Source organism: Leuciscus leuciscus (assembly GCF_965113295.1).
Source record: "Leuciscus leuciscus genome assembly, chromosome: 3".
Classification (NCBI taxonomy): domain Eukaryota; kingdom Metazoa; phylum Chordata; class Actinopteri; order Cypriniformes; family Leuciscidae; genus Leuciscus; species Leuciscus leuciscus.
The window spans coordinates 68181428-68207789 of record NC_138727.1 but is presented as its reverse complement, the minus strand read 5'-3'; the positions used below and the strand labels follow the sequence as shown (position 1 = coordinate 68207789).

At 38.0% G+C, this 26362-nt stretch overlaps 3 protein-coding genes and 1 pseudogene across 5 annotated transcripts in view; 3 read left to right on the top strand and 1 right to left on the bottom strand.

Moving 5' to 3' along the window:
• LOC309495704 (DELTA-sagatoxin-Srs1a-like) overlaps window positions 1–26362 on the bottom strand; it is a 144880-nt gene that overhangs the window by 34318 nt on the left and 84200 nt on the right. The window lies entirely within an intron of this gene.
• Window positions 2725–4786, top strand: LOC309495703 (uncharacterized protein). 2 transcript variants are annotated; one of them, XM_082165514.1, is made up of 5 exons: window positions 2725–2878; window positions 3464–3595; window positions 3818–3957; window positions 4234–4353; window positions 4532–4786. In XM_082165514.1, exons 1-5 carry the CDS (start codon window positions 2794–2796, stop codon window positions 4640–4642), a joined length of 588 nt encoding a protein of 195 aa, XP_082021640.1. In that variant the 5' UTR covers window positions 2725–2793; the 3' UTR covers window positions 4643–4786. The 2 variants fall into 2 exon arrangements, with proteins under 2 accessions (XP_082021640.1, XP_082021639.1); XM_082165513.1 differs by lacking the exon at window positions 2725–2878 and having other exon boundaries at window positions 3167–3595; window positions 4532–4773.
• Window positions 10554–12625, top strand: LOC309494243 (uncharacterized protein). Its single transcript, XM_082163498.1, has 7 exons — window positions 10554–10941; window positions 11046–11076; window positions 11184–11219; window positions 11309–11359; window positions 11438–11500; window positions 11584–11780; window positions 12238–12625. The coding sequence occupies exons 1-7, from the start codon at window positions 10903–10905 to the stop codon at window positions 12295–12297; spliced, it is 477 nt and encodes a 158-aa protein (XP_082019624.1). The 5' UTR covers window positions 10554–10902; the 3' UTR covers window positions 12298–12625.
• Window positions 17411–26362, top strand: part of LOC309495688 (integrin alpha-M-like) — a 264013-nt pseudogene continuing 255061 nt past the window's right edge. Inside the window, exon 1 of the transcript XR_014211778.1 lies at window positions 17411–17521. The product of XR_014211778.1 is annotated as an integrin alpha-M-like (transcript). The remainder of the gene's footprint in view (window positions 17522–26362) is intronic.

Here is a 26362-nt window from a genome sequence, read left to right as displayed (position 1 = left end):
GATTTAAATTAGTGTTTCTGGGCCCCAAACATTATCAGGAAGGATATTCTAGAGTTATTCCCTTACGGCAGTGGCTCAGTGGTTCATGTAGATTGTCTACAAACCGGAAGGTTGGTGGTTCAATCCCCGGTTCCACCTGACCAAGTGTCGAGGTGTCCTTGAGCAAGACACCTAACCCCAGCTGCTCCCGACGAGCTGGATCGCCTTGCATGGCTGACACCGCCGTCGGTGTATGAATGAGTGAGTGAATGGGTGAATGTGAGGCAATATTGTAAAGCGCTTTGGTGGCCATTGGGTCTGTGAAAGCGCTATATAAATGCAGTCCATTTACCATTTACCATTTTACATTATATTGAATTAATAGGAAATCATCTGATTTTAATGAGAAAACATGACCTAACGAGTGAGCATTTTTATATTTGAATACTATACATTCTTACAATGCAAACGTCCTAAACATTTCTGAGTATTATCAATGTTGAAAACAGTTGTGCTGATTAATCTTTCTGTGTAAACCAGTGTAACAGTTTAATCCATTTTCTTTTTTCTCTCTCCCGGATTAATTGTTAAATAGACCCAACATATATTTGTTTACACTACTATTCAAAAGTTTGGGTTCAATAGAATAAAAAATAAAAAATAAATTAATATTTTTATTCAGCAAGGATGCATTAAATTGACCAGAAGAGAGAGTAAAGATTTCTGTTTGAAATAAATGCTTTTTTTTTCTTTCTATTCATCAAATAATCCTGAAAACGAAAAATGTGAAGCAGCACAACTGATTTCAACACTGATAATAATCATAAATGTTTAATCAAATCATCATATTAGAATGATTTCTGAAGGATAATGTGATGCTTCTCCATAGAAAACAGTTATTTAAATGTTTTAATATTATTTCACAATATTATTGTTTTTACTGTATTTTTAATTAAATAAATGCAGTCTTGGTGAGCATAACCCCTCATTTACACCGCACACGTCTGCGGCGCATTACGGCTGCGACACGGCTACCGGAGCTGATCGCGCCCATTCTAGTCAATGCTTGTGTTTACACCGGCCGCGACGCGGCGCGTTTCAGAAGCTTCCCAGAAGCGGCTCTCTGCGCTGCTTTGCTAAATATAGGCGCCTAGTCTATTTTTGACGGACGCGCGTCCAAGTCGCACCGGGAATACAAAATAAAAGTAAAAAAAAACATTGTCAAATTCAAAATAAACACCCTGTGCAAACTCCCAAACGTATTACACACCAATATCCTTGGTAGAAACCATAGACTGTATGGTAGAAACCCAAAAATCAAGAAAAAACACGTCGGACAGGCAAATCACGTGGTCTCGCGCATCCAGTCGCTCCGCTTCTGAAATGCTCCTGGTGTGAGTTGGCACCGCGTGGAGGACGGAATAAAACCTTGGCGCAGACGTAATGCACCGCACACGTGTGCAGTGTAAATGAGGGTTAAGACTTCTCTTCAGCATAACCCCTCATTTACACTGCACACATCTGCGGCGCATTACGGCTGCGACACGGCTACCGGAGCTGATCGCGCCCATTCTAGTCAATGCTTGTGTTTACACCGGCCGCGACGCGGCGCGTTTCAGAAGCTTCCCAGAAACGGCTCTCCGCGCCGCTTCGCTAAATATAGGCGCCTAGTCTATTTTTGACGGACGCGCGTCCAAGTCGCACCGGAAATACAAAATAAAAGTAAAAAAACACTGTCAATTTCAAAATTAACACCATGTGCAGACTCTCGATTGTATTGCACACCAATATATCCTTGGTAGAAAGCATAGACTGTAAGGTAGAAACCCCCAAAATCAAGAAAAATCACGTCGGACAGGCAAATCACGTGGTCTCGCGCATCCAGTCGCTCCGCTTCTGAAATGCTCCTGGTGTGAGTTGGCACCGCGTCGAGGACGGAATAAAACCTTGTCGCAGACGTAACGCACCGCACACGTGTGCAGTGTAAATGAGGGGTAAGACCTCTCATAAGACAAAACATTTTTTTTTTTTTTTTTTTACCAACAACATTAGAGTATGTTTGAGTTTTTTTTTTGTTTAGTTCCTTTATTGTCCACAAGTGGAAATATGTCTTTGGCTTGGTTTTACTCACTAGTCATCTGGTTGATACGCCTCAGAGATGATGATCAGCTGAACTCTGCCACGGTGCAGGGCATCAGCATGGAAGGATCTAGGAACACAACTAACCATTTGTCACAGAGCCAACATTATACAATGACAGGTTTATTAAAAGGACAGAAGCTACAGCAGAGGTGAAATGCAGAAAAGAGAAAGAATATACAGAAAATTATTTCTTAATTAGGCTAACAGAATTTATTTTTTTAGGTTTACTTTTTGATTGTGTTGTGTTCAAAACCCTATAACACTTGGTGTTCCCGGTCAAAAATGACTGGCCTATACAAAAATAGCTTATAAATCACTTGTTATGCTAGATTATCACCCAATTTTGAGCGCGTTTCTTTATTTGTTTGTGTTGTGAACTTTTGCAGCGCGTTTCTGTATTTGGTTGTGTTGTGAGTATTTGGAGCACACATGTGTTGTGAAACTGATGAAGTTGTTTTCTTAATTTGCAGGTGTTTTTCTATTTGCATGTGTTTTCTTTAGTTGCAGCGCGCTGAGCTCTCTCGGCCACTGTACTATTTTACTAAATGCCAAAAACGCAAGGTGATGTATCCTGCTTTTTAATTATTGGCTGTTGTTGCATCTACTTTTACACAGGTTGATGCCTTGAGGAAACTTGTCAAAGAATGTGGTGTTGACTCAAAGGGCTCCAAAATGGATCTTCTCCTCCGTTTAAGGGAGGAGATGAAAACAAGGAGCACTTATGACAAAGTATTTCAAAAAGTTTGGGGAGCATCTGGTAAGTCCTACATATACTGTATGTAGTTCTATATTTATGTAATATGTAAAATGTTTAATTGTTGTAAACATGTCACTATGTGTATGTACGTGTACCTGAAGACAGCTAGGTTAATGGCCAAGCTCGTGTGTATTTCCATTTCAAGGTGGCTGGACAGTGATCATGTGCCCTTGTGGTATTGTGAACTCAGTCAAATTTAACATAAGAGCTGAAAGCCCACGCGATTATGCTGACATGTTGCTTTCCTTCAAACATTTCCCAAACGTTGTCATCTATGATTTTGTGGCTGCAGCTACCCCAGAGAATATTGCATCTGCCAAGAGGGGGGAACTGAAAATAAATTTGTCATGGTTGCAGATAAAAAAAGACCCACCTGATCTTAATGGCCACCCTGCAACTGGTTCTGCAGAACACTATGCATTGTATGACACTTTTCATCAGTACAACACAAAAGATGAAAAGGATGCTCTGAGATTAATTGGACTTGTGCCTGAGCTATGTGGGTGGGTCAACTCCCAGATAGTGGAGCAGCTGTTCTCTGGCATGCGGAAAAAAACAACTATTTCATGAACTCTCTCTCCCCAGCAAGCCACATCTTCCTTATGCGTAACATTTTACATCACCACAATGAGAAAGTTAACCAGCAGGCACTGGAGGATTTAAAACGAGTTTCTCATGGAGATGTCACCCTTGATGCACATGGAAAAGCCACTTTGGGTAGTTATACTTTGATTTCCTAATTTTGACGCATTTACGTTAAGATCTGTTTTAATACAACTAGCACTTAAATTAACAAAGATACATACAAATATCTGCATCTAGGCAACTACATATTTTAAGGATAACATTGTTTAAATTCTTGTTTGCCTACATTATCCAAAATATTATTTTTTAAACGTCTAATCACTGTCAATGCTTAGAACTGTCATTGTCTTGCAGTGCATGTGAATGTCCCTAAAGATGTGGACATGGCAGACCACTGTGGGGAGCAGTGTGAGGCTCTGACCATGACGTCAAACCTCATGCCCTGTCGCGCCTCATGGACACTAGGAGTGCATCATCCCCTTCAAGAGCAGTTGGTATGTGGTTAAATTGCTTTATCACAATTTATTTTTGCATTTGTTATTGTGCTGTCATTTTCTTTTGTGCTGTTGCAATTCTTTAAGTGTCAGATCTTAAAGTTATCAAGCACCATGCCTGATTTCAGGCATAGAGCAGTTTTAAATTCATAATAATTCATTACATTGTACACATTTCCTCCAGGACAACTTTTCAGGCTCACAAATATAATCTTGCTTTAATCTAATGTTTTTAATTTTTGTTTGACACAGCTTGCATTTATTTGTAATGTGTAGGTGAACTATGTGCTGGACGAGGACAGACCAATGAACGAACTGATTGTCAAAGATGGTCAGACGTGCCTCACAAGAGAGAACTTTGTATCCCTGGGACTTAGAAGGGAAATGGATTCAATGGTGGGGAACATTTTTATTTTTAAAGTAATTGCACTTTTTCTAGAATTGGGATTAAAAGTGATGTATTTGCAGGTATCAGGTGCATCAGGTGTGTCTGTCATATTATACAGATATTTGTGACCAATTCAATTGAATTACAATTACTGTCTGTAATTATTGATAGAGATGTCTTCTACAGGGGAAAGATGTTTACATTGTGGATCTCCATATTCCACCAACGTGGCTCTTGCCCTCATCCTGTGAGCCTTTCCTCTGTCTTCCAGTAAGTACCCACAATACATTTAACTAATAGTGATAACCCTTATATCTTATACAACGCTTTTCAAAGCTGCAACACTCAAGATAAAAACACTTTAAGGTCGTACAAAATGGAGAAAATGAAAAAAAGAACCTTCAAATGTCATGTCAAATTTAATAAAAATAGATATTATAAATAATGGATAAAATAAGTTCTCGTGAGACTACAAGCACTAGTTCCCACCCTTTCAAACCCGCCCATAGGGGGTTGGACCTAATGCGCTAACAGACCTATCACAGATCAGTGCCAGTGCGTTTGATTTCACCAGCCTATTGGAGATCAGTGGGCGGGAGTTCACTTTCTGAAACTAAAAGCAATATCCTCCATCTTGTTTGGAAGCTAAGCTAAGAGGTGCTGTGAAGCCAGATGATCGAAATAGATGTTCGTGGCTACTTTTACGAGCCACAATAAAGCAAAGAGCAGCTGAGGCTGATGGAGGGACAGGAGGCACCGGCGGCTGCTGCAGCCGAGCCGAGGCAAATACTTGTGTGTCGCGGACGAGGAGCCCGGACCTGCTCGAGCTGGGGCGAACTTGTGGTGCTTGTGCTCTCACTCTCACTGTGCGTGCCTACGGACACAGCGATAGAGTCCTTCTGCTGCAATGAATTTCAACGATGCCAATTTCTCCTGGACGAAATCTCTGAATCAGACGAGGACATGGACGTTTGTGTTGTGAACCATCGTAGTTTCGCACCGCATAATGTTTAGACGAACATCCCGGTACCATGCAATAATTCATAATTTCGAAAGAAATACAAATGAGTAATTCACTAATGAGTTCGCCAACTAACTAGACATTTTGTGTGAAATGAATTTCAAGCTCTGGTGGTAGCTAGTCTTTTAGACTGATGATTTCTCTGATATACAGATACCTCTAAACTAAGCGCTGTTCTGTGTGGGAGTGGCTTGCGCAGCTGTGCAATGTGATGCATTGTGGGAGTTGTAGAATTTCATACAAATGCAACCTAAAGTTACTTTCTGTCTTTTCTCGGTCAAGAAGGCACCAAATTCGAAAATTATTTTACATTTCGACTACATATATGACCCACTTTCAATAAAGATTAATGTTCCCACAGGTGGAATGCTCCTTTAAGTTGTAGGTTTTCCTTTATTTTTAGTCTTTTGTAATCCTGGCTGCAATTGACTTTATTTGTGGCTTAATGGTGAAGACTTGTTGACTCATTTCCAAGACTATTTTCCCTGTAGGTTATTAAGCCACTTAAAAGAGAGGTTCTGTTCCTGGATTCCCAATATTCAGTCATGGGACAAGGCTTTGCACACGGACCTTATCGAAATATCTTAAGGTTTCTAAAGGAAGATGTTTGCTGGAAGTCGTGTTCCTCAGACTTCCTCAAACTGTTTGCAATGAATTTAGTCGTGTTCCTCAGACTTCCTCAAACTGAAGATGCCAGCAACACAACACATAAGATGGACCCTGGAGTGGTCACTTGCCATTATTAAAATGTAAATGCATGTTGTACATAGATGTTGCCTAATTTATTATTTTCTGTATAAGTTTATGACTGTTTCCTCTGTGATTTGTGTGCAGCTGTTGTGCTTTTGAGTGACGATTCTACATTTGTGTGAGCCACAGTTATGATTCAAGTCAAGGTTCTAGTGCTAAAATTATTTTAATCATCATCATATAACATTCACTTCTACATTAGACTAATGCTTTTTGTTTTAAGCAATACGTGTTTCTTTTCATTTCTGAATTGTCTTGTTGTGGTGTTACACCACTACTAAAATTAATATTGAGGAAACAGTGCTACAAGAAAAGTTAATATTAGGCAAAAAAAGTTTATTTATATAGCACATTTCATACACAATGGCAATTCAAAGTGCTTTACATAGAAGAAATTAAAATAATAAAAAGAAATAAGAATAATTAAAACAGTTTAGAAAAATAAAATACAGTACAGTACAGTACAGTCGGACGAACAGCGGCACAGTGCTCATTCAGTAAATGCACAGCTAAACAGAAGTGTTTTGAGTCTGGATTTGAATGTGACCACTGTAGGAGCACATCTGATCTCTTCTGGAAGCTGGTTCCAGCTGTGGCTGGCATAATAGCTAAAAGCAGACTCACCATGCTTAGAGTGAACCCTTGGTATTTCTAGCTGATATGATCCTAATGATCTGAGTGATCTGTTGGGTTTATATTCAGTGAGCATATCTGCAATGTATTGAGGTCCTAGGCCATTGAATGATTTATATGCCAGTAATAATACTTTGAAATCAATCCTAAATCTAACTGGGAGCCAGTGTAAAGACCTGAGGACTGGTGTGATATGTTCATATTTTCTGGTTCTGCTCAGAATCCTGGCGGCAGCGTTCTGTATGAGCTGCAACTGTCTTATGGTCTTTTTGGGAAGGCCAGTGAGGAGTCCATTACAATAATCCACCCTGCTGGTGATGAAAGCATGCACAAGTTTCTCTAAGTCTTGTCTGGAAACAAAGCATCTAATTCTTGCAATATTTTTAAGATGATAGTATCATAGGCGGAGTTTGACATTCGAGCCAGGGGGGGCAAAAAATATATATATATATATATATATATATCATTGTAGCAGCTGGGACCTATAGAAGCTTGTTTCCGCCACTGAATAATAAATAAATAATAATAATTGCGACCCCTATAAAGTCGCAAAATGGGAGATATAAAGTCAGAATTGCGTGATATAAAGTCGCAAAATGGGAGATATAAAGTCAGAATTGCGTGATATAAAGTCGCAATTGGGAGATATAAAGTCAGAATTGCGTGATATAAAGTCGCAATTGCGTGTTATAAAGTCAGAATTGCGTGATATAAAGTCGCAATTGGGAGATATAAAGTCAGAATTGCGTGATATAAAGTCGCAATTGGGAGATATAAAGTCAGAATTGCGTGATATAAAGTCGCAATTGCGTGTTATAAAGTCAGAATTGTTAGATATAAACTATTCTGAGGTAAAAAAAAAAAAAAAAAAAGTCCGTCTTTTTTTCCCTTAGAATTGGACTTTTTATATCACAATTGCGACATCTCGGAATTGCGTGAAATAGTCGCAATTGGGAGATATAAAGTCAGAATTGCGTGATATAAAGTCGCAATTGGGAGATATAAAGTCAGAATTGCGTGATATAAAGTCGCAATTGCGTGTTATAAAGTCAGAATTGTTAGATATAAACTATTCTGAGGTAAAAAAAAAAAAAAAAAGTCCGTCTTTTTTTCCCTTAGAATTGGACTTTTTATATCACAATTGCGACATCTCGGAATTGCGTGAAATAGTCGCAATTGCGTGTTATAAAGTCAGAATTGCGTGATATAAAGTCGCAATTGCGAGAAAAAAAGTCAGAATTCTGACTTTATAACACGCAATTGCGACTTTATTTCGTCGCAATTATCTTTTAAAATGTTTTATTTTGTGGCGGAAACAAGCTTCCATAACAGAGGTGGGTAGTAACGAAGTACATTTACTTCGTTACATTTACTTGAGTACTTTTTTGGAAAAATTTTACTTTTAAGAGTAGATTTGAATGTGGGTAGGCCTACTTTTACTTTAACTCGAGTAAATTTCTAATGAAAAAACTGTACTTTTACTTCGTTACATTGGGAGACGTCCTTCTCGTTACTTTATTTTAATGCAATGTGTTGTTAAATGCGTAGTTTATTCCAAGCGCGATGTATCTTTTTTTCTGGGCTTGAGCGATGCTCAATTCACAAATGAATCACTCTTTTGAGTCGATTCTGTTCAAAGACTTCATCAAACACGTTGGCAGATCTGTCTAAATCGGTTCGCGAATCAGTTTGAATGATTCAGTTCCTGATTCTGTTCAGTTCCTGCACGCACTGAATCATCTGAAGCGATTTCAATTCACACTGGACTCGGAGTCGTAACAGGAAGATTTAAAGGTGCCCTAGAATGTGAAATTGGCATAGTTAAATAACAAGAGTTCAGTACATGGACATGACATACAGTGAGTCTCAAACACCATAGTTTTCTCTTTCTTATTTAAATCTCGTTTTTGAAAAACACCCCTGAAAAACAGGCGAATCTCCACATAACACCAACTGTGACGCAACAGTTGGGATCATTAATATGTACGCCTCCAAAAATTTGCATATGCTAGCCCATGCTCAGTGCCAGGCGAAACTGCACAGCCGAATCATCAGAAGTTCTGCAGGTGAAGAATCAAGCAGGAGGAGGATCATAGGGAAAATGGCAGATCTATCTCTAATCTATCTATCTATAATCGGATACCGCTACAGTTTAATTCGAAGTTGTTAGTTTGCTCTGCCCATTTCACCACGGACTGTTTTTCTAACCTGGAACAATATCAAGCAGCCAGGCTTCTCTCGGCGTCTCATACTGACGAAGGGGGCGATTTCAACTAACGTTATATTCCCGCAAGCGGTAAGTAGTGATTTTACTAACGGTAATTTACACTGTGTTATCTAGATCCAGCGCGATATTGTTTTTTCCTCGAGAGACATCGTGGCTTGCAAACGAGCGAACGAAGCATGGCAGTTGCTCAGTGTTTGGATGTACAAATGAACACAAACATATATTTTTTAGCTCCTTCATCCGAGCCTCTGGAGAACCAGTGGGTTTTGTGAATTTCTGATGTGTAATTGTTCAAATTCAGACAGATAATCTTTCTCTCAAAGTCGTTCAACACTATTTATGCATCAGTAAATCGCGTTGCAGTGATTAGATCTTCATTCACGCGATCAACAGGCTGTCATCTGCTCAATGGTCATCACTGCAACCTTTTATGTGACGGGAATAGATCTAAATACTTAAAAAACTTCTCACGATTTATTAATCCCGATAGCTGTAATAGTAAAAACGTATAAAAGCTGTAATAGTAAAAGTTTTCCTGATAGCTCTACATTTAATGCCAGATATTTCATATGCAAGCATGTCAGCCAATCACAGCAGAGGGCGTTTACACTGAAGTCTCACAGCAGACACGCCCCTTCAAACTGAGTGTTCAAATCAAAGGATAAAATCAGGCTAGGAAATATGCCTTTTATTTCTAAATTATAACAAATTTTGATCTAAAAAACATACTAACATTATAAGGGCACACTAGGAAACATAATCCATTCTAGGGCACCTTTAAGCACATCAAGAGCGTTAGATGAAGTGGCCGTGGACCTACAGTAGCCTACGGTCAAGTGAGAGCAAATCTTCAAATGCATCATATTTTTGCCAGCGATGAAGATCTTTATTAGTTGAACATCTTCGTAAGATGTCTGTGAATGAATGATTCCACAGGACGATATTCGATTTCATTTCATTCAGGTAATACATTTAGAAACCAAACAGATTATTACGCCACGATACTAGAAAGTATGACATTACCCGTTTTTTGGACATATACATTAATTTACATTAAATAAAGCTACCATTGTTCACAGTTTATGAATACCCGCCATCCCGCGGTAGTGTGTGTGTGTATTGTTGCGCAGTGGCGTGTGAACTCGACTTGAAAACTAATGCCTTTGCCTGCCGTACACACAGTTAACCAGTTTAAACATGCTTGCAGAAATAAACATTTGATTATATTTTGGAGAACAGACAGAAGAAGATCCGTCGATGTACTTTGATTCTCTATTGGCCGCAAGTTCCCTCGTTGCCAATAGAGTTCAATGGACATTGCGATGAACTTGCGACCATAGTTGGCCAACAATGCTTTCGGGAAACGCACCCCTGATTTGTTAAAAAAAAGAAGAAACATTTTTTTTCAACTGTTTTGCAATAAACGTTATATTAAACGTTACATGTGACAACGTTAAAACAACAACTGATATTATTTCAACCATATTTCAACTTTTGAGGGTCAGTATATACCCATATAGAGATTACCTATGTGGGTACCACCATGGACAGCCTATATGGGATTTATTGTGTTTGCCCATGTCTAACCCATTTGATAAACCCAGATGAGCCACATTTGTGTTGCCCATTTTGAGCCCATGCACTTATTTCCCATTAGTGACCCAACTAGGACCCACATAGGGAGCCCACCTGTTTCTACTTAGCTGACCCAAGTGTGCCCCAGATAAGATGCCCATTTTGGGACCATACCCACGTAGCCCAAGCATAAACCATGTGGGGCCCACATATACATGTTGGCTGGGCTATAATATTATTTGACATATATTTTACAGACTCTTATGCCAAAGCCTCCAGAAATGCCAGCTTGTTGCCGAAACATCACATATTGAAACAGAGGACACAACAAGTAAAGAGAGGCCACATAAAATGCCAAAGAGATTTCATTCTAACCTGTTGCACCGAAATGTAAGTTTTTACATAGTTTACACAGATAGTAATATTACATTTTATTTGCACAATTCAAAGCAACCTAGTCGTCTTTTTATATTTCTGTTGTATTGTCAGATCAGCAACTGCCCAAAACATATCCTCAAGACAAGGGTAAGTAGAATGAAATCTACATGTTTTATATATAAATATAAAACATGTGTTTCAAGATTTAATCCACAATGGACTTAAAGTAATATATTTCTCTCTCTTCTCCACAGGCAAACAGGAAAAGCCAATATCTCCCAACTTATTTTGTAAGAAGTTTTGAATGTTAATAAACATTTGAATGTCCATGTATACCTATTGTACATGTATACTCTATTAAAATGTTATTTATTTACAGCAGAGGCATTATTGCCGTGCTCACTGCAAACTGTGTCACCACCCCATCAAGGTGTGTAACAAATTCATTGATATTCATAAATGTGTATGTAATGTCAGTTTTGAAGCATAGGTATATTTGATGCCACAGCAGATCAGATGTCAGATCTCCTCTTAAGAGAACCACAGGTCTCGTCTGAAGAAGCAACAAAGAGTAAGCTTTACAGCTCTGTCACACACATGCACATTTCAGGAACTGATTCCATAATGTTGTTGTTTTTAATTGTTTTTTTTTAGACTACCACACAAAAGTCTTGCAGAAGTTACAAGAGCTCTGCCAGAACCAGCAAGACATCCTCACACTGCAGAGAAGACTGTTGGCTGCTATGACTGAGACAGAGGAGGAAACTCTAGAAAATGGGCCCTGTCGAACTGGAGAAGAGCTTACACAGTTTGACACCTCATTAGAAAATAAAGAGACTAGGACAAAGATGGTAATAAATACAGCAATTTACATAAGCTGTCAATGTTCATTGACAATAAAATGCTCACTCATTGCATAATTTTCAGTTGTTACAATGATTTTACCTGAAGGGATTGTTCATTTGTGGGTGAACTGTTATTTACTCACACTCATGTTTCTTTAAACCTGCATGAAGGGTTTTTTTTGAACATGAAGATATTTTAAAGAGTGCTGGTAATCAAACAGTTGCTGTTCCCCGTTAACTTCCACTGTGTAGAAAAATATATACTATGGAAGTCAATGGGGAAAATAAACTGTTCGGCTACCAGCACTCTTTAAAATATCTTCCTTCATGTTAAAAAACACTTATGCAGGTTTAAAGAAACATGAGCGTGTGTAAATAACAGCAGTGCTCATCTGTGGGGGAACTATCCCTTTAGGTTCATTTCTATGTTTTTATGGTACAACTGTCAAGTTAGTTTTTTTAGGTTAACTACCTACGCTCCATCGGGGGAACCAGTCCAGGGGCGGCTGTGCGTAAGATGTAAAGTGGCCACTAATGAAGTCCTGGGGGCCTACAGCATGAGAGGAAAGAAAACTAAAATGGCATTCCAGGAGTTTAGGATTTGCTCTCTTATCATAGGAAAGTCTAATTCCATAATCCTTTAAAAAAATATTGATTGCCAATTAAAGTAGTTACAATTCGGAGATGATTTGTTGAAGTTGTTTGATCAGATTATTTCATCTAATTTTTAGGAGCAACACAGAGGAACTTCAAATCAATGAAGTCAATAGAAGTGGAAGATCTAATCTCACAGGCCCTGAAATTCACTCCACACAGGAATTTAAAATGGTAAACGCACTGTATTAGTTGAATAAAGATAAACACCCAACGTGAAACAAGACATGCAACCAATAGAGACTGTCCGCTCACACAAACACCAGACATTACGGTCTGTCACTAAACCAATAAATAAACTAGACCCAACCCTGTGACACAACCCTAACCCTAACCCTAACCCTAACCCTAACCCTAACCCTGACATGAAATGACTATTAACTATGTCAGTGATACTACTGTGACGAACACATGCAGCGTTTCACAAAAAGCATTGTAAGAGTAAAAACGGTACGATTGATCTTCATATTATGGTCTGTTTCCCAGAAGCATATCGTTCCAATAAAATGGCAGGTTTTTTTGTTGTTGCAAAAAACCCTTTTAGCGTAAATAATCTATTGCTATTTGCAGTTAATGTAATCTATATGCATCTATATTTTACAACAAACGCCCCTTTGAATACCCTCTTCAACAGTGACATCTAGCAGTAAACTGTTATTACATTATTAAACTAGTAATTACTAAAAGGTACTAGGTTTACTATAATAATAATAATAAAAATTTGAGTTCAATTGAAGACTTCAGATGCAAAAAACCTTTAAGTCGGTCTGACATTTGTTTTAAAATTAGCATTTTTATCAGCTCCTATTTAGGTTCAGTCATTTCACTTTAATGGCAATGACTGATTGAAACAAGAATATCACGTTTTACTTTTCTTTGTTAGAATATTACTATTCTTTGATATATTTACAGATGACTGTGGTGAAGATGGAGGATCTACAATTAGACTAATAATAAAAGTGTTTGAAGTAGTTAGTTTCTGTTTCTCTTCTGCCATGTTCTGAATGTGATGCATAGCCTTCCCCATGATTGTGGTTTTATTATTCTTTTTTAATCAACACTTTAAAAATGAATAGACAAACACATGGACTGTAGGCTGATTATTTACATAGATTTACTGTTGTATTTTATTAAAGTAAAAAAAAAAAAAGATGAATTGTTGTTAGTAGAACGTTAGAAATAACATTCTGGTAACATTAAAAACAAAACTTTGCTGGCTAACTAAAAACAAACCTTAAAAAATAACGTTCTGGGAACCAAAAACTAATGTTCTGAGAACGTTCTGGGAACCAAAAATGGTTAGCTGGGCTTCTGCTATACAGCCAAACTCGTATGATTCATATTAAACACTTAATAACAGTATACGTGAAAACTATAACAATATCCCTGTAATTAATAATACAGTGTACTATAATAATACTATAATAATATACAGGACAATAATTTGTCGACGATAACAGGAAACCATAAATTGCTAAATACAATTAGTTAACGTTTATAACTAAACTAACATGAAAGCAACATACCTTATTGAAGAGAAATACCTTATTGAAGAGAAATTACTGCAGACATTCATAAGACTAGAAAAATTGAAATTACACATTCACTCAACTCATAATACAAATAATTGTCAGAATGTTAAGACATAGACAATAACCACAAGAAATGAACTCGTTCACACTCAGCACATAACAATCTAGCCCCGTAACCCGATGGTGGGACTCGCTCAGACAAGACATTGGCAGAAACTGGATGGGTCTGGCCGTCCAGATTTTGGTCATATCGCCCATCCAGATTCTTTACTAAATAGCAGAAAAGGTTCCCACATTTTTACAAACAGTATGAATCTGTGAATGGTGTTCACCACAAGTAATAGACGACATTGTAACCTGGTTAGAACTAAGTATATAAATGGCTGCTATTTTGCATAAGTTTATTTGTAATTGCAAGAAAGAAAGAAAGAAAGAAAGAAAGAAAGAGAGGGCAGAGATAAGGTTAGGAATGTAAAGTCAGTAGCTATGTGGTTTCTTCATTCACCTACACCTGCACTGGATGGCCAATTTCAAAATACTGTATTTGTATTTAAATACATTTTTTCTCACAGTATTTTGTATTTTTATTTTAAATACATTTCCATGTATTTATGCCCATCTCTGTTTATATGGCTAAATATATGTTAATGTAGCAGATTGGGGATTTCCCTCCATTACTCCCCCTGGTGGAGAACAGGAATAATCCCATAGACTCAGCTGTGTCAGATACCGGCTGGTTAATCATTATCATGATTGCACTTATAATAAAAGCAAGACGTACAAGTAGCGGAGGTTGTATTTAGCTGTTTCTGGCTATCCCTAGCGTTCCCTTTTTCTACCTTGTCCTGATGGGGTTGTGTAGTTTGGGTCACTTATTTGTCCAGTCTCGGTCGCTGCAGTGCAGTGAGGGCATGTTGCAGCATGAGGGCGTTGTTCTGGGGTGTGACTATAGCCTAGCGGCGTGCTTCCAGCTCGGTGTTAGCGCATCTGTGATCAGCAGGACACACGGACCCAGACTACGCTGCTGTTTTTGTCTCCCTTATAAATTTGCTGTGTTTTGTCCATATATTTATTTTTATGTAATCTGTAATTTAAGTGCTGTGGGTTCTCCCTGGACATCTGAAGGGGGGTGTTTGGTGTAGTGTTAAACACACTTGAGTGTGGATTTGTTTCATTGCCTTTGTAGTGTGGGACACTAGTGTAGTGAGTGATCACTTACGAGGTGGGTCAGGGATTCTTTCTCCTGTTAGTGTCTTCGATATATATATGTTATTACATGTCTTGGTTGAATTCTAATGTAGAATGCGGTGTGTTATTTCTTGATAACAGACCGCTGCTAAGTATAACACACCATTGCCATGAAAAACAGAGCATTGCTATCAGGGGAGGAGTGGCAATCGGGAGAGTCGGGACTTTTCCCAGTGGGCCAGTAGTGTTTTGAGGCCGCGAGGGTCTGATAATAGTTATACATTGCAAGTTCTTAGCAACACCATCCGGTCAAACTGTGCATCCTCTCTGCTAAACCCGTACGGAGGGCTGCATCTGCCTCTTATTTCAATAGAAACACAGGCTAATCAGAAAGCACTAATGAAGGGCAGGTCCAACCATGTCTAGGATTTTCAAAAATATAGGGGGATCAGTGAGCGGCCCCTCCTCAAATGGCATAGCCTGTCGGCCTATGATGTAATCGAACACCTCTTTTTTTTTTCTCGTAACGTTTTGGAAGTCTAACGTTAACAGACAGTGTGTGAGTGAGTGGGCTGTTTACATCTGTCCATTTAATGCGTTTTCTGTGATCGAATAGCCATCCGATCGTGAAAGACCAGGTGTAAATCTCCTCCCGAAACGCATTCGAGACGGATTTGAATCCGAATCCGATCGCAGCAGAGCATCTACTCATCAAGCCAACGTGCAAACTAAGTGAATCAAAGTGAAAGTAAGTCGCAGACGCTTAACACAATCATCTTCATTAAAAGTAAAGAACTGAAATGATCTTACAAGGACTATTGCCGCTCTCTCTTATTGCGGTCTTTGATTTAGAAATTTTAGCTGATGATCAATAAAATGCAGCTCATATCTGTTGCTTTGGGTGACGTGCACTCCATTAAATCTGCATATAGCGCAGGAACTGAAGATCGGATTTATATCCGTTTTGCAAAAACACATTTATGTGACCAGGTGTAAATGGAATCGTTTTGATAAATCAGATAGCTATCCGATCTGAGAAAACACATGAAGTGGCCAGGTGTAAACAGCCCCAAATCATGGAAAGACAAAAAAGAAAAGGGAAAGGAGGCGCTGAGAAGGTCAGACTCAAAAGGTGAAAAATTATGGAGGAGGAAGCAGAAAAAATGCTCCATAATAACAGACATGTTCCGGGCATCAACGAGCAAAGTGTCACAGCTAGGCACAGATGGGAAAGAGCACCAGCTACCAGCCAGCCAAAAGCTTGGGAAATTTGAAAGTAGCTTGGTGGTAAACATGAGACAAAAAATAATGGTTTACTATTGAGCGGCTTTCTTTTTCTGTTATTATTGTATGTTATTGTTGCTGACTTCAAGATCTTTTAAATAATAATAATTACAATTCACGTTGTGCAGTTATTTTATTGTAATTTTAGATTTCAGTATTTGCTTAAATCTGCCCAGAGGGCCGAAATTTCACGGTAGATTCCAACCGTAGAGACGGAACGGACTATTTTCTTTAGCAGAAGCAATACAATCGTTTTTAAATCAATAAACTCCTTTTTAAATCAATATTTTTTGTCAAATTCTTGATTTATTTGGTAGGTAGCCATGCAATAAGCGGGATAATGTAGAGCGAGGCAGTTGTTATAGCGAATACAACCACGACAGGCTGATCTGAACCCCGAGGCGAAGCGGAGCCGCCTCGCTCTACATTATCCCTTACATATATATATGTAAACAAAATATATTAGTAAATGGACGTGAACTTCCATAAACCAGTAGAGTAATTAGTGTAAATCACGCAAAGTGAAGCATTCACGAGACGAGACTGGAAAGAAAGCGAGGCTTTGTTTTACGTTGATCACGATTAGATCATTCCCACCAAGACAACAAATATGGTATAAAATAAATGATTGATTTAATTGCTATTCGCTGACAGTAAAATGTTCCTCTGAGATCAAATCCTGCTCTGGCCTCAATGAGGAGATTCAGAATCAGCCGGAGAATCTGTAATGCTGATAATATTGGCCGTGTAATGAAAACAATCATAGATCTCACACACACACACACACACACACACACACACACACGCAGACACACGCACACACACACACACACACACACGCACACGCACACGCACACACACACACACACACACACACACACACACAGACACACACACACACACACACACACACACACACACACACACACACACACACACACACACACACACACACACACACACACACACAGCGCAGGAGTTCTGGCTCTGATCCAAAAGGAGTGACTGAGGAAATAAAACAGGAGTCTCCCACAGACCAGCTCAGAAACATCAGGATGGAGACGCACAGCTGGATTCTCTTCATATGGGGTGAGAGGTTTATTTATAAGATATAGATCATCCGTAAAGTTAATAATGCAACGGTTTTCTTGTAGTGTTTGTGTCAGTCTTCAGTCATTGTTTTCTAAAAGAGCCCATTCTGTGAACCGACCGAGAAACTAACGGTATAAACACTGAGTGTATAACACTGATATAGCCAGGGTAAAAACAAACAGTGTGCCTCTGTAATGCAGTTCAGTGTCCCGGGAGAGATTCAGTCGTACTGGCGGCTCTTATATAAACTCTCTTCTGCGGAGAGATCTCGAAACTAAAACTAAAGCTTGTCTCGTACTCCAAATGTGTCAGAGCGTTGTTCGTCTTAATACAATACCCAATACAGAGCAACTACACGACATATGTCCCTTCTACAAGATGTTCAGCAAAGATAACCTTCATTTATCACTTTATTCTGAGACATTCGAGCATTTGTGGTCTGTCTACTGGAGACGTATAGACTTTTGCCCTCATCTAAACAGCAAGCACAAAAGTTCACACTAAGTCGATCAGCCACATTTGAGGCATACAGATTAATAAAAGAAAAGCATTTAAACATACGGTGACGCATTGCTGCCACATACATATTATTTTCCCCCCTCAATTATGTCGTAATAACGAGATCTTATGTCGTTAAACGACATATTTTTTGCCCTTATAAGGACATGTGTAGTCATGTACAAAATATGCCTTTATCCACATAAAATTGACGCCTTTATCACACGTTCAAAAAGCTTAAGCAAATAGTAGCAGCCCACAATCATGCAAAATTAATCAATAAGGCCCTTTTTTGATAATATATTTTAAATAGGCCTATACGTTTTTTTTTAAATAATATATTATATATAAGATTTATTTTAGTTATTGGCTATATCTTCATTCATTACCTAGAGATATAATTAACCAAAAAGTAGTCAAAACACATCTAACAGAAAATTGTACAACATTGTGTTCTTATTTTGTTTAATTAACGAAATGTCAATCTTCGTCTTTATAACAGAAGATACAATATACAAAAATCTTCAAGATACAGCCTACTTCACATGTATAACGGATTGTCACCTTATAAACAGTCCTTTGTGTGGTGGAATAAGCAATGCTATATAGGAATATATGGTTAGTATCTTAATTTAAATTTTATTTTATTATTTTATTAGTTCATTAATTATGCTAACTCAACTAATTAAATGTGAAGAGCTGGATACTAATTACTAATGAAACTAGATGTACCGCATCGCGGTACAAAATATGACCGCCGCTCAGGCCTGCACTGGCTTTCCACAAAAATAAATGACGTGGAGCAATTTGGCTGTATTGCGTGTTTATGTATATACCTAAAAAAAGTAATAGTATGTGCATGTCTGTCTGTGTGTGTGTGTGTGTGTGTGTGTGTGTGTGTGTGTGTGTATGTGTGTGTGTTTGTGTATGTGTGTGTCTGTGTGTGTGTGTGTGTGTCTGTGCGTGTATGTATGTGTGCGTACATGTGTGCGCGTGTGTGTTTGTGTGTGTGTGTCTGTGCATGTGGATTTGTATGTGTGTGTATGGGTGTGTGTCTGTGCGTGTGGATGTCAGTGTGTGTGCATGCTTGCGTTTGTTTGTATTCCTGCATGTGTGTGTGTGACAGTATCATCCTAAACCAGCAACCCTTCGCTCAACAGCACCATCTACAGGCCGATGAGTGTACAGTCACTAAATGTGCACATAAATGAATTTATTTTATACCCCCCCATGGATGAAATTCTACAAAACTTAGCAGAGGATACCCCCAGAGGATGTCAAGTTAATCATACACATGAAATATGGTGCAGTTCTGAACATCTCCACTGAAGATAGGGGCGATTAAAGCAGAATAATATTGCATTTTCATTTTTTATGGGAGGGGCGCAAATCACAAATGAGTGATTATGGGCTAGGTTGATGTGGGCCCTTAAGAGCAACATACCATAAAAATTTCTTCATCCTCGGTGCCACGGTTCAGGTAGTTATTTAGGAAAAACTGCATTTTTTTGGGTTTGGGGGGGCCCAGCGCGGGGGGGGAGTGGCCCCCGGGGACCAAACGAAATTTTTCCTTAGAAGTCTAGTGGGGCTACATGCCCACCAAATTTCATGTTCCCCGGTGTTTCGGTGTCCCTGGTATCGTTGACGAAAAATTTACGGGGGCCCCAGCGCGGGGGGGGAAGTGGCCCCCGCGGACCAAACGAAATTTTTACGTAAAAGTCTAGTAGACCAACATACCATAAAAATTTCTTCATCCTCGGTGCCACGGTTCAGGTAGTTATTTAGGAAAAACTGCATTTTTTGGGGTTTGGGGGGGCCCAGCGCGGGGGGGGGAGTGGCCCCCGGGGACCAAACGAAATTTTTCCTTAGAAGTGTAGTGGGGCTACATGCCCACCAAATTTCATGTTCCCCGGTGTTTCGGTGTCCCTGGTATCGTTGACGAAAAATTTAAGGGGGCCCCAGCGCGGGGGGGGAAGTGGCCCCCGGGGACCGAAAGAAATTTTTCCGTAAAAGTCTAGTAGACCAACATACCATAAAAATTTCTTCATCCTCGGTGCCACGGTTCAGGTAGTTATTTAGGAAAAACTGCATTTTTTGGGGTTTGGGGGGGCCCAGCGCGGGGGGGGAGTGGCCCCCGGGGACCAAACGAAATTTTTCCTTAGAAGTCTAGTGGGGCTACATGCCCACCAAATTTCATGTTCCCCGGTGCTTCGGTGTCCCTGGTATCGTTGACGAAAAATTCAGTAAGGTGACGAAAAAAAAAAAAAAAAAACTTTGACAATCCCTATATGACCGCCGCTTCGCTAGCTACGCTAGCGGCGGTCATAATAATGTCAAATATTAAATGTAGGCTATTGATTAGAGTTGCCATAGACTAAAGGATTTTTCTAGACTAGTAGTCATTCATTTAAGCAATTAGGACTAATCGCACGTTTATATTCAATCCTGGGTGCATGTAGGCTATAGCCTATTCCGCGCTCAAGCGCATGCATAAAACTTGCCGCAAAGCGCCGGCAAAAGTAGGCTAATGATATAATAAATGTATCTGAAAAAAATAACGAAACATTTTAATTGTTTATTAATGATCTGGGGTGCGTTCTCCGAAACTACCTTAACGCTACGTCGTTCTTAAGTTGTACCTTAAGAAGTACCTTATCGTTAATACGTGGTTTCCGAAACCTTCTTAGTTAAGTATACCTTCTGTAAGTCATACGTTCGTAAGGTTGGTCTGGAGCGCTCTTAGCTATACCTTATCGCTGCTGACGGTTCATACCGCTAGTGGCCACCACTACGCAAAAAGCTTTTTTACATCGCAGTTTAATTACACATAGAACATTTTATATGAACATTTAATATAAAATCTGATTTAGTATTAAAATTACATTTTTACTTTACTTAAAAAATTTACACATAAAATACTTTTTTGTTATAGCCTACACCCAGTGTATGGAAGTGTTTTCATTAATAAAGTTTCCATACACTAATGGTTGTTAGCTTTTTTTAATTAGGCTACTATCCTAAGGCACATCAGCTGGCGAACCATTTGACAGAAAAGGCTTAGGAGTCTATATAAAGAAAGATGAGTTTACACAAACTTTATAGCTATGGCAGCGAGACAGCGAGTACTTGTTTTAAATCAAAGACGGCGCCGTCCGCGGAGCCAGTTAGTGTATGTCAACTACATGGCTGGTGGATAATCAGCATACGTTGTGGAGAACATTAACACACTTATGGCCGTGAGGGTTTGGGATTGCACACTTGCTAAATTATAAACACATACTCATATTTATTTCTGCATGTACATATTTCAATGAGCCCCGATAAATGCAGTTTGTACTATTTCTAAAACGCTTCTTTATAAAGAACATTGTTTTCTCAATACTTTACCTATACCGCTGTGAAGGAAAGAGCGCACAATCGATCATCGAGGCATCGATATCAACCTATTCAGCGCCTCCACCATGGACAGCACCTGCTAAGGTCGAACTTAAGAAGGTTTACCTTAAGCAACATCCTAAGGTATAGTTCGGAGAACACACGTAGGAAAGGTATACCTGTAGTTAAGGTGTACCTTTTGAGTCTTCGTAGCGCGCTAAGAGACAACGTTATCGGAGAACGCACCCCTGGGCCCGGTTTCCCGATAACGCTCACTCTTAGCGTGCTAAGAAGACTCGAAAGATATATCTTACCAAATTTGTTTATGTTCCTAAGTGCGTTCCACGAACTATACCTTAGGAAGCTGCTTAAGATATTCCTTCTGACGTGCGACGTTACCCGGCGCTGTCCGTGGCGATGGTGCTGAATTGGTTGAAATCGATGGCTCGAGAATCAATTATTCTCTCGTGCAGGGGCTGTTTATGTGAGAAAGTGGTGTTCTTTATTAGAGAAGCACTTCAGAAATAGTTGAAATTGCATTTATTATGATTATTGGATATTATAAAAAATTATCCAAACTATAATAGCCTATAATAACCTAGCCTACATATTTTAAAATTGTAACATATATTGCTGCCATAATAACCTTTTCAAAAATGTACGTGCCTTCTTCTCTTTCCCATTTTTGTTCGCTGAGGTGGAGCTGCGATGAAATATTGTTCTTGGAAATACTTTCCAGCATTTCAGTAATAAAAGTTTACATCTTGCGTACGGTGCTCGCCAGTGATCAAAAAGGATTTAAACCGTGAATTTCGAATCTCTTGTAAACTCAGAGATGTGGATTCAGACGGCAATTAAATTACCACACGACCTGTTTGTCAAAAAACAGAAGGTACTAATTTGGCCAGGGATTTTTACGCGGGTTGGGTGAGAAAAACACTGATATTATGGATTCGGACGGCACTAAAATCACCGACTTACCCCTGTAAATGTTTAAAATACCGGACGAGCCCATGAGAAACAATATTAGCGTCCGAATAGGACTTAACTGACAGAGCCTATGCTTTCACTGGCCTTTAAAAGAGCGTTTTAATTAAATTAATAATATTGTATAACAATATAATTAAAAAAAATAATCAGTGTAATGACAATTTTATTCTTTGCATGAAAACACTTGAATTAGCCTAACTGAACACTGTCTGGGTGTATTAAAACTTCAGAATTATATTCATATAGACCTGCAACAGTGATAAGGTAAAGCTAAGAGTGGTCCAGACCAACCTTACGAAAGTGTGACTTACAGAAGATATACTTAGCGTACGAACGTTTCGGGAACCGTCCCATAAGGTTAAAAGAGAGGTTAAGGAATAGGTTAAGAACTACTTAGAGATAAGAACGCTTTGGGAAACCGGGCCCTAGTCTTTTCTAAATCAGTGTAGGCTGCCTGCATACATGTCTCCATACATCTCCGCTGTAATGTAGCCTAGATGCGCCTTTCATACGGACAGGATTACATAATCAGATGGTAGCTATACCGTATTTGTTTTCGATTGGATTTTTTTTCGTTGGTGGACATTTTTTGTATAAACTTTATAGTTATATTTCTCATGTCTGTGAGGCTTGTCTATACACTGTTTTTCAGTTCATTTTTGAGGCGCGTTCCAATTCACAGAGATCATGAAAGCGCGCCCTGTTCGTTTTATTTTATTTTACAAAAGCACACCGTTTTCTTGTTGTTGTGAGTTTACACAAATAAAAGTAGTTGCGATTGATGTATTATTATTTTCTGTATGACCAGAAATGATGGAGTATTTTAAGTTGTTTCCACTGTTGATAGGAAAATGCGAGTGATGGCACCGGCGCCTCCATCCATGTCATAGTGCGCGCTCCAAACTCTGCACAAACACTTGGATATGCGCTTCATAATTTACCATTACCAAGAGCGAGCGGCCATGCCAGACGGATAATCCTCTTCATGTTTAACTAATCAAATTCTGTTGCATTTTCTTGCCCCAGTTTGAAACACTGAAACACTTAGCCTATACAGATAAACGCCCAACGCTGGTGTTATTCTTTAAACAAATTCGTTTAGGCTTTAAAATAAATATTGTTTATGGGCTAATTAATGCCACAATAATGTGTTTATTTTATTGGCTACTTGTATTTTTCATTTTTGTTTTGCATTGAATACCATTGAATATTTGCTGTGCACCGCAATGCCATCCTCCCATAGAAAGACACGTTAAGAGCCACCTATTTTCTTTATAATAAAGGGTTTCTATGGAAGGAAAACGCTTAACGTATAATTAAATGCATTGCGTTCATATTCTTTATCACTGAAGCTTTTTCTTTATTATAAGGGTGTATTATTCCATTAAAAAAAGGACTGTTTATAAGGTGACAATCCGTTATACATCTTGAAGATTTTTGTATTGTATTGTATCTTCTGTTATAAAGACGAAGATTGACATTTCGTTAATTAAACAAAATAAGAACACAATGTTGTAAAAAATAAACAACTTAGGCTATGTTCTGTTAGATGTGTTTTGACTACTTTTTGTTTAATTATATCTCTAGGTAATGAAGATATAGCCTATTAACAAAAATAAATCTTATTAGGCCAATATAATATATCAAATATATATATATATATAAAAAACCGTATATAAAATATAAAAAAGCCTATATAAAATATATTTTCAAAAAAGGGCCTCATTGATTAATTTTGCATGATTGGGGGCTGCTACAATTTGCTTAAGCTTTTTGAACGTGTGATAAAGGCGCGATAGACTGTCAATTTTATGTGGATAAAGGCATATGTTTGTACATGACTACACATGTCCTTATAAGGGCAAAAGAATATGTCGTTTTAACGACATAAGATCTCCTTATTACGAGAAAAGATTTCGTTAAAACGACATAAGATCTCGTTATTACGAGAAAAGATTTCATTAAAACGACATAAGATCTCGCTATTACGAGAAAAGATTTCATTAAAACGACATAAGATCTCGTTATCACGAGAAAAGATTTCATTAAAACGACATAAGATCTCGTTATTACGACATAATTGGGGGAAAAAAATAATATGTATGTGGCAGCAATGCGTCACCGTATAAACAGACATTTCAAATGATAATGATGGTAAATACATCAACATGATAGTAATGAGAAACACATCAACATGATAATAATGATTTCTTAAAATATGATGATGGCATTTGATTAAATGATAAAACACAAGCAAGAAATATTTTTTTTCCTTTGTCTGATTCATCAAGAGGATTTACTAATTGTAGAGTTAGCAAAAGTTATCATAAGCATTGTAATGTTTGATGCGGATGTCATAACAATATCAGTAGACCGGGAAGATTTTAAAAATGTATATCATATTAATGTTGTCACATTATTCAGGTAAAAAAAAAAACTAAAAAAAAACATTACTATACACTATCAAGAAAACAACAACAAATAAAAATTCTATTTTGTATTTTTACATTAACAATGTAATTAAAAGTTCTAGTTATTACATGAAATATATGTTTTCATGCCACGTCATGTTTTTGTTTCATGTTTTATTTTAGTTACAATAAACTGCACTTGGGTTCTCATTTCTCAACTTGCCTCCAGTGGATCCCTTATTACAACATTGATTTTATCATACGCATTTCAAAGTTAAGGATTCATTACTTTGAATATTGGAACAAACACTATAATAACATCTTAGTTGATAATTCAATATACCTACTTTATTTTTGACAAAACATCCCATACTATATATTTTACATATGAGCAGAAATTGGCAAACAAAAGCTTATTTGATGTGACAGTAGTCTTTTTACAGTACAAACTTTATTATCTATCCAAAACTAATCAACGAAATATTGTCTAAACATTCATATTTCATCTGTAACATATCGTTTTTATGATATATTTGCATATAAATGTTAATTTGAAGAGTTCAAATGCAAAAGCCTCTAAATGCCATCTGAAATTTTCTTCTAGGATGATCATTTTTATCAAGCTCGTATATTTAAGTTAAATAATTTCACTTAAATGGCAATGAAGATTACCAATTAATTGTCATTTAAGTGAAATTACTTAACTTAAATATACAAGCTTTATAAAAATTATCATTCTAGAAGAAAATTTCAGATGGCATTTAGAGGCTTTTGCATCTGAACTCTGCATTTGCAGTTTAATACGTTGCTTATACAAAGACATTTTATTTCAACATATTTCAGTAGATTTATACTCATCTCAGTATAGCAATATAGTTTGGTAAAAGCTAAACTAGTAGATGTGTTCATGTAAAAATAACATGTTTATTAATGTAAGTGCGTGCGCTGTTGTTTACAGCTGTAGTAAACATCTGTGCCATTCATTCATTCACACACAGACACACAGTTCATATTCAAACAGTCTTTTTGCATTTACCGACACTATTGCATATGGCGATTAGAACAAAGCACTTAAGAATAAAAAACTGCTAATTGGAGAAAACCCAGCATCACACAAGTTGCATTAGATAAACTCAGCTAGCACAGACCATGCGCTCCACCGCTTTGAGGGGGTTCTACAATTTCTTGCTGCATCCTTGTAATAAGGATCCACTGGAGGCAAGTTGAGAGATGAGAACCCATGTGCAGTTTATTATAACTAAAACAAAACATGAAACAAAAACATGGCGTGGCATGAAAACAAAAACCAAAGCATGAACATGAAACTTACACTACAGCAGAATAACAGGAAACAATACTTGACAAAGACACATGGCAAACATGAGGGCTTAAATACACAGACTAATGACAAAACAAGGGACACCTGTGAACAATGATCAGACAATTAACCAATGACAAGACATGGCAGGATCACATGACAATCAGGGAATCACATGACAGACATGGAAACAAGACATTTTTTTTTATTTTTTTTATTTTTTTTTTATATATTTTATTTTAAACA

Bases quoted from the DNA above. Each gene is read 5' to 3' on its own strand.
- LOC309495703 (XM_082165513.1), top strand. From the start codon at position 3,376: ATGTGGGTGGGTCAACTCCCAGATAGTGGAGCAGCTGTTCTCTGGCAT. The intron at 3,596-3,817 runs GTAGTTATACTT...ATTGTCTTGCAG, and splicing joins ACATGGAAAAGCCACTTTGG to TGCATGTGAATGTCCCTAAA. The intron at 4,354-4,531 runs GTGGGGAACATT...TGTCTTCTACAG, and splicing joins GAAGGGAAATGGATTCAATG to GGGAAAGATGTTTACATTGT.
- LOC309494243 (XM_082163498.1), top strand. From the start codon at position 10,903: ATGCCAAAGAGATTTCATTCTAACCTGTTGCACCGAAAT. The intron at 10,942-11,045 runs GTAAGTTTTTAC...TTGTCAGATCAG, and splicing joins CTAACCTGTTGCACCGAAAT to CAACTGCCCAAAACATATCC. The intron at 11,077-11,183 runs GTAAGTAGAATG...TCTTCTCCACAG, and splicing joins AACATATCCTCAAGACAAGG to GCAAACAGGAAAAGCCAATA.